This window comes from Cyprinodon variegatus, unplaced genomic scaffold, assembly GCF_000732505.1.
Source record: "Cyprinodon variegatus isolate N-32 unplaced genomic scaffold, C_variegatus-1.0 Scaffold21, whole genome shotgun sequence".
NCBI lineage: Eukaryota > Metazoa > Chordata > Actinopteri > Cyprinodontiformes > Cyprinodontidae > Cyprinodon > Cyprinodon variegatus.
Window position 1 is genome coordinate 1166138 of NW_015150474.1, and position 8720 is coordinate 1174857.

Consider the following 8720-nt stretch of genomic DNA (forward strand, 5'->3'; position numbering starts at 1 on the left):
CTTTAGAAATAATTTTCCAACTACATTGTGTTTTTTATCTCTGCCTTTATTATAAATGGATAAATCAACCATTTGGTAACATGTTTTAGAAAATAATTTGACCCTCGTGAGATTTGATTTCCTTCATATTACTTTAGAATGTTTATTAAAGCCTCTGACATATTTCTAAGTTGAAAAAGAATGCCTATCTTTGAAATATTTGACAAAAAAAGCTTTTTTTTAGCATACTCATCCCACTGCTAACTTCTATGTGGGTGGTTCTTCAACAAGCTGAGTTCAAATTCAGCATCTTTCTTCAGAAGGCCAGATTCGATGAGCTGATTACGTTATAGTGCGGCACCATGGCCTGCCCAGATTGGAAGATGGTATGAGCCTGACAAATGCATCCTTCTTTTTTGCCCGTTTTGAAGGACAGGTCTAGTGTCTTCTCCGTTGCCTTGGGTAGCCCGTCATTCATTGTGAGTCGAGTGGCGAATATTGTAAGTGCAGTTTAATATATTACAAGATTGTGAATAGTTCCGTCTCAAATTAATGAAAATAGTTTTTTTTCATGGTTATTGAGTCAGATATGTGGTGGGTAATGTTTGGTTTATTGAAAGGTTTTATTTGTCCCTGTGCAAATGGGTTTGGCTGACATTTAAGCACAGATTCCAATATCTCTGCAGTGTGGAGACTATAAATATGATATTTGTGACAACGGTACTGCTGCTGAAGCTCCTTGAAAATGTTATTAGCACCCAGAACAGTAGTGATTAGGGCCTCTGTACATGGGTCATGCGCATTAATCACTGCGCTACTGAAAAAAGCCCCCTCTAACAATTTTTCTGAGCTTTTAAGGATTGCAATACTAGAATTTTAGACATGGATGGCAAAGTCTGGTGTGAATGAACTTGACTGGTCTGCAAAGAGTCCTGACCTTAACTCAATAGAAAACCTTTGGGATGAATTAGAGCCTCGTCAGTTAAGATCAAATGCGAGTCAAAGCAGGTGAGAGAATACTTTGACAATATTTGTTGCTATAGGGACCGATCACTGAAAACGTCAACAAATATAAATCTTCCCTCTCTTTCTGTCATTTAAATGCTTTCCTTTTTACTTTGAATCTAATCCAAATACAAGTCTTATTTCCTAGGAAGTCAAAGGGGGAAAAAAGGTAGCATTACACAACAGATACAAAAAATTTATGCTATGGCTCTACTTTAAAATGCAATTAAATATGAGCTCCGGCCTCAAGAACAGAGATGTTGACTTAAATCTAAATTTGATTCTATGGTGAGGAACATTATTGATGAATAGATATCAAGTCTCTAATGTATGGGACTTAGGTTTACACCATCAACAACAATAAATCAAGTTTAAAACATGCAAACTGCCCTTAACAGTAAAATGATGGGGGTTTATTCACAATGTACTCTTCCAAGTCTAAATCTCAACCTGATTGAAAGTGTGAGTTGAATCCCTTACAGCTTTGCAGTGCAACATATCTGCCAAACTGCATGATCCTAAGAAGTTTACAAAACTTGTGATCATCTGATGCTAATAAAGTCAGAAAGGAATCACAAGCTGTTGAATCACAGTGTACTTAATAGCTTAGAATTTTGTTTAGATTGAAAAAAAGAAAAGAAAACAAGTAGATTATATGTAGAGAAAATTATGTTTAGATCAGAATTTAAAATAAATTCCTACCTCTTGTTCCAGCTCCTCCTTGATTTGCTTACTGGAGGTCTGAGGAAGCAAAGCAGCATCGTAGCCTTCATCGATTGGCTCATCTTTAATGGTCGTCTTGGGAGACGGGGGATTACGAGCCCCGGGATTAGCATTTTCTGTTGTCTGAAACAGAGTTTATGAATATCTGGAAGCAGTTTGAGCTTTACACCATTTCATATGCTGTTTAGATCCTCACCTCTTCCTGCTGACTGTCTTGGGTCTCCTCTGCCTGGTTTTGGTCATCTAACACTAAGGAAAGAATGTGAGTTAACAAGGTGACAATAGAGCTCACTTTTATACTACAGCAAACATCATAAGAGATGTCCACAGGCAAAAATATTTTTTAGTAATTATGAGTACATTGGTGATCAGTGGAAATAGGGGCAAAACAAAAACAAGAAAATGTCTATTATTCATAGAAGAATTCACAATACTTCTACAGTAGCTAGCTATACCCCAACATGGAAGATCCAACACTACCCAGACACAAAGTTAAAAACAAAATTATTCACAATCCCAAGAAATTTCCTTCTGAATGGAAATTTATTGTTTTTTTTAGAGCCCCACCAATAAACCAGTGGGCAAATTTTATATAAAAATGTTATTTTTGCTGTAAAAAGCGGAAACAAACTTGGGCAGGGCATCTATTCTGCTCCTCTGCCCCTCAACTCGGTGGGGCCCCTCTGCACCAGCCCTGCTCGCAAACACATACACTCACACAGATGCTTCTAGTGTAAGAACAGAGTTGGATGGAGGGAGAAAATATGTTTTATATGGGTTTACTTCATGTTAAGCTGTGATTTTGTAAAACCACAATTTAGTGCCCCACAACAATAAACGTTCCCATGGAAAAACGGTATGAGGGCGCACTAAAGGTGTAGTGGAGGATTTTCATTTTCCAGGTGGATCTTCAAAATAAGAGTTCCTCCTAATTATCAATCATTCTGGTGATACGTTTACGTAAGGCTGTCCTACATGCTCGTTCCCAGTGAGTTATCTTTTTCTGCGCATGCGCACTTTCAGTCATATATGCGGTGAGCTACGGTTTCAACCAGTCATTGAAGCTTGTCTTTCTCACAGCGGTTCTTTGAAAAAGGGTTGTAAGATAAAAAGTGCCTATGAAGTGTATGAGAAGAAGAGAAAGGCCAGAGTGTTTCTGGGACATTCTTTTACTTGATGGCGTACACTGAAAGCACGGCGTTGGCTTCTCAGCGGTTGGGAAGTTTCTACTCGACGGGTAAAGTTTGGGATGCTATATAGAGAAATCCATTTCACTTCACTGCTAGTAAAAATGATCTATTTCTATATTGTAACTTTCCAGGGAAGATAAGGTTATTTATTGGGCTTGTGCACGCTCTCGCACGCGTTTAATAGGCGTTCCCTCTCAGGAGTGGGTACAGGGTTATGCATGTGCCTTTTTATTTATTTTTATTAAATGGAGAGGGCCGGTCTTTTAAAAAATTCACGAAAATCCCCCACTACACTTTTAAGGAGAGCACACGAGTTTTAGCTGTGTAAGTTCTTCCTTTTAAAAGGAAAATAAGATTATCATACTGTGTCACACTGCACTTCATGCAGGCTGTATCAGAAGTAGAACTAATTTTTAAAAGGCTCCAACTTATATATTTTGCTGTAATCCTGCTTACAAGTTTTAAAGCTGCATCATTTCTATTTAAATCTAGTTTAGTCCCTTGTGTTCAGTGGAGAAAGGAACTGTTCAGTTGCTTATAATTAAGAGAAACTTATATTTCTGAGGTGTTTTGTGCATGATTTTTAAAAAATGAATCAGATACAAAACACCTCTCATTAGGCACTGTGTTTTCACCTTAAGCTGTATGCAGCCTCGTTTTAATTTTCAAATGCGCATCTGTACGATTTAAATCTAATTAGCAAAACAAACTAAATGTATATGTATTCATTTCACAGGTAGAGGGGGCTTATCAGGTGTGGATCAACCTCACAAAGGATGTAACAGGGGTAGGATGCAGCATCTGCAATGTGAAGGAGAGTCAGGGCTCCAGCAACAGCAGGACAAAAAAAAAAGGGAAAGAATTTGAGGCAATATCCAAATCAGCAACCAAATGTAGATTGTATTAATAGTCTTATGTTATCATTGCTCAAATTAAAGCAGCTTATTTTAATTCTGTTTCTTAGTCTTTAACTATATTTTTGGCTATGAGAATATGAGTTGGACTATAGTTGGACAGTGCCGTGTATGTCCCTAAAAATTTTAACATGCGTCGCTTGCCGAGTGGTTTTATGCAGGTAGACACGGGTGGGTTTTTCCCACTGCCACTTTTCAGCCAGTGGGAAAGTGGTAAAAGCCTCCTTCACAAAACACTCCTGATCTTAAAATCTTTTGACAGATTCTAACAACCTCCTTTTATTGACCTTCGTTCGATCTTTTTACCTCTGCTGTTGTCCTGGGTGTGGTCCTGGGAGGAGTGGGAGGTGTTTGCAGATTCAGCGCTCCCATCATTCTGTTGATCTTCCTCTTCAGCTACAGCTTTTCCAGCTAACGGGGCGACCCCGGAAGCACTGTTCTCCTGTCCAACTTTACTTATTTTGCTGGCCTTACCCACATCAACATCCTCCAGAGAGCCCATTGGCAGGGCATAGTGCCAGTCCTCATCCTCCTCCTCAGGTCCATAGGAGGGGAGGCCGTCCAGTGCATCATCAAAGGCCGCTCCACCACTCCCCCCACCTCCTCTTTCACTCCTTACTATATTAAATGAGGGTTTTTTAGAAGAGGATGCAGCTATGGGCGGAAGACTTGTCTCTTCCGTCCCCTCTGTCTTTTTCTCCTGTCTGCTTGAATTGCTATCTTCTTCAACTTGCTGGTTTTCCCCTTGTCCTATAGTTTCTTCTGGGCCTTTGGATTCTGTTTGACCGCCACTCTTGGAAGAAGCCACAGAGCCCCTGGAGGAGTCTGCAAACTCTCCCAGCCCCATCACTTCATCGAACATCCGGGACATCTGCTCCTCATGCTGGACACAGAAAAATACGTCGGTTAGGTCTGCTTCCAGAAAATAAGGTGCAAAACAAAATTAGCAAAATGTCTAAAAAAAGTATTTTTTTTCATTAAAAATGGATCCAAAGTGAAGCACTGCCTTTGTGTCTATAACTTTATAGCAAAAGTTTTCAGTAGATCTTCTCTAATCTGACCAAAATTAAAGTCACAAATCAAAACTGATTCTAATAAAATTTAAGGAGATAGACATCTTTTAAATTCTTGTTGGTAAATCATAGTAGACGGAAGTTTTCAGGTTTACTTTCTCATATTGAAAAGGATTTGTGTTAGGAAACAGCCATCTGACTGGATTTTAAGCTAACCAGTCATTAGTGACCTGATCAACGGTCTGGAACCTGTGGCTCAGAAGCATGAAAGCGGCTCTTCAGACAATCAATCGATCTTCATCACCATCTATAAATGACGTGGAGCCAGCTATTATAATGAAGAATATATACACTACAAAATGCTGGTTAGCTTTTTCTTCAGTTGCTTTCTAATTGCATTGAATTTGCTAAAATGAAATGACTAAATATGACAAATATATTTTTCATTTTGTTTTGAAGTTGGAAATGTTTTTTTTTCTTTACATTATTTTCCTAAAATTTCAGCAACCCATGGAAGATTCATTATATATTTTCTTACTTTCATTTGGTAGATATTTACTTAATATAGAAATATTTAATATTTTGTTTAAAAAAAAAAAAAAAAAGCTAATGTAATGTTTGTGGCTCTGAACATTTTTTTTGGCTGGACTGAAGTCAAAAATGGATATTTGGATTGTAAAGGTTGCAGACACCTAGAGTAGATATAGATTTTGCTTTATTGATCAGCTATAAATTAACCATTTCAGGTCTCACCAGCATCTCTTTACTGTCGGTGACATCTCTGTGGAAAGCAGTTAAAAACTAACGAGTTAGGCTTGTGGTTCATTCAAGCTGAGAGAGAGCAAAATATTTAGCACATAAAAGGCTATATAAACATACATATATGCGTGTGTGTAAAATACCTTCTTTAAGGAATTATTGGCTCTCCGATTATTAATCGATTCATAGAAAAGAATTATCGATAGATTAATCTATTTGCAAAATAATCATGAGTTTCAGCCCTAAAATGGATCGCTCTGGATGATTTATCCTGTTCTAACTAGACCCAAATTTTATTAACCAGATTAAAAACACATGAAGGACTAGAAGGGCTTTTACATACAGTTTTTGCAAAACATGATACATGCAGTTTCCACAATCAAAAGGAAGATTAACCTTGGCCTCACTCTCTTTCAGACATCTTGCTCTAAAAGGAGTCTCGGGTGTCCCTTAAATAAGCCTCAAAACAAAGCCAAAAGACCCAACCTTACAGGTGTGAGTGTCTGAACAAAATATTTTGTGCAACAAAGAAATTAGGATCAGTCCACAGGAAAAAGCCAAATGCCTTCAATTAATAATTGGATAGCCAAAAGGTTCCTTAAAGATGTTTTTACAAAATAAACCAGGTGCAACTAAAACATTTCCACTCAAGGAGTTCTTGATAGAGCACATTGGCAAAAACCCATTTTTTTCTTAAATAAAAAATGTTTATATCCATTTTATTTTGTTTTCAATTTTGGTATATTTATTGCTATTAGTAGGTTGCTCTGTCAACTAAAGGCATGTTTTAAAGTCTCCATACTCCATTTAATGATTAATCGAGTACTAGATTAGTTGACGATGATTTCAATAATCGATTAATCAAGATTCATTGTTTCAGCCCTATTTCAACGAGGGGCTCTTTATGGTCAGCCACAATCTGAAGAGATATAGTAGGAATAGGCATGGAAATACTTTAAGGACCAATAACACTACACACTATCATGTAATGGATGAGGAAGCGTAGTACTGTGGGGTTTTGATCCATAGTGTTAATCACAAAGGGGGAGGATAATGATTAACAACTACCTGAGAATATGTTTTGGACTGCATTTGAAATAAAAAGCCAAAATCTAGCATGCAGGGATGGAGCTAGATGGCCACCCTTACTTAATCATCGCCCCATCCACTTTCGGCCACCCCTCAGTGTACATTGGTTATTGCCTGGCCACCCTTAATAATATTTCTGGCTACGCCTCTGCTAACATGTTCAGCTTTTATTACAATGAAATCCATACATTAATCAAAGCTGATTTTACACTGCTTTACAAAGCTTTTAGACTGGGCTTACCAATGGTCTTACTTTAACCAAAATTGAGGATTTTTGTACTATTTTTAAAGCTGGGTTTGGGTCAGATTGGACAATGCTCCATTTAGCAGCATGTTGTAAAAACCCAGTTTCATAGAAGATAATCTTAACCCTGGGAGAGCCTTCATATACAATATTGGCTCCCAAGCTGTGGTGGGGCCCAATGCTCCTCAATGGTTCCAGGCCCTGATATGTCCAAAGATGTTAAAGAGAAACTATTAACAATAAGCAATGTTGTCACATTTACATTTTATTATTAAACCAATAATTAACCAGTACACAACATTTTGTCAAAATATTTGTAAGGAGGAAACTTTAAGGCTTATTGTTATTGGGAAGAAATTGTATAAAATCAATACAATCTGTATTATTTATTGTTCACAGCAGTGGAGGGCCACGCGAGAACAGGACAAAACAGCAACATAACCTGCATGTATATCTCAGCGAAAGCTCTAAAGGTTTATGGAAATATCAGTAAAATTGGGAGAATTCTTTATTTCTGTAACCCTTTAACGTTTTTTTCTCTCCCTGAAACAGGATGCTAAGCAGAGCCACCAAGTAGCAAGCTAACTGATGCTAGCTCCAACTGCTAATCTCCACCCGGAAGCTTTCTGGGCTACAACTAAAAAGCCGAAAAGGAAGCCTTGTTTAGCTTTCATCAGGCCACCGGGAGCATTTATCGTCTTCGTTTCTAGTTTCTTACCTTTAAACGTTTAAGTCTAAATTCCTCCGAGTCCGCCATGTTTTAATTATGCTGCAGACACCGCGCTTCCAGATGCCCTCCTCCTCCTTTTCAATGGAGCGTCAAACGGAGCGCCAATAAAGATGCTACACTTGATCCAAATTACCTAGTTTAATTTTTTTCATATAAGCAACATGGTAGTCCTTAAAGCAACACAGATGCTGTATTTATTTATTGTATTAACAAGTTCTTGAACAACAAAAAAGCTTTACCGTAACGCTCAGATGAAGTGCTCCTTGTTTTTTTAACCCCTGACGGTGTATATAAGTAAATAATACCTTTCTGGTATTTAAACTGACAAAATATTTACTAAAATGTCTAATTACGGGAGCTCGGAGTTTCCTGAAACCAGTCTCTGGGTCTACAGGGTAACTTGGTTCATTTAAGGTATTCCGTTTTTCCAACACACCCCAAATGCAACTTGAATGCAGGCTTCCTCTCCTTTCTTCTCTGGTTTATTGGCGATTGGCAAACAACTCTAAAGGTAAATTACCGCCACCTACTGGAAAGGTGTGTGAACGACTGGCAAAATTTTAAATTAAGAATAATAAAACAAAACAAAAAACAAACAAACTCGCATACCATTAAATAAACAACCCTTTCTTATAATTCTAAATATGCCAGTACAGATTTTACTCTTATGCTACGTTCACACCGGACGCAGCAGGCGCAGCAAAATCGCGTATTCTGCAGCAAAAATGAAGCAGCAGAAGCGATTTTGCTGCACTTGCTCCAGTGGGACGCTTTATGAAAATGTTGGTTCAGTGGTATTATGTGATGCACTTTGGAAACAGGAAATGAGCTCCTGGTCTAATGCACCATCTGATTAGAGAAACCTGTTCAAAGACTTACTTTCACTTATTATTTAGGTAGCACACACATAACATCCTTATCATATTTTATTCTTACCCTTATCTTATTTTATTCTTATCCTTATTTAATTCATTTTCTTCCCACAAGGGATTATTAAAGTAAATAGAGTAATTCTGATTCTGATTAATGAAACCCTTTGGCAGAAAACAAATGACCCATTTTAATCTAGATTAA

The 8720-nt window shown here is 37.7% G+C and overlaps 1 protein-coding gene across 3 annotated transcripts in view; it reads right to left on the reverse strand.

Moving 5' to 3' along the window:
- Positions 1–8106, reverse strand: part of LOC107094844 (zinc finger MYM-type protein 4-like) — a 30798-nt gene extending 22692 nt beyond the window's left edge. Inside the window, exons 1-5 of one of the 3 annotated variants that reach the window (XM_015390709.1) lie at positions 7886–8102; positions 7635–7779; positions 4118–4694; positions 1904–1956; positions 1687–1830 (exon numbers count right to left, since the gene is read on the reverse strand). In XM_015390709.1, coding sequence (XP_015246195.1) covers positions 1687–1830; positions 1904–1956; positions 4118–4694; positions 7635–7673 — 813 coding nt within the window. In that variant the 5' untranslated portion in view covers positions 7674–7779; positions 7886–8102. Of the gene's footprint in view, positions 1–1686; positions 1831–1903; positions 1957–4117; positions 4695–7634; positions 7780–7885 lie in introns of all 3 variants that reach the window. The other 2 variants (XM_015390727.1, XM_015390717.1) reach the window with 2 other exon arrangements.
- Between the last annotated feature and the right edge of the window lie 614 nt (positions 8107–8720).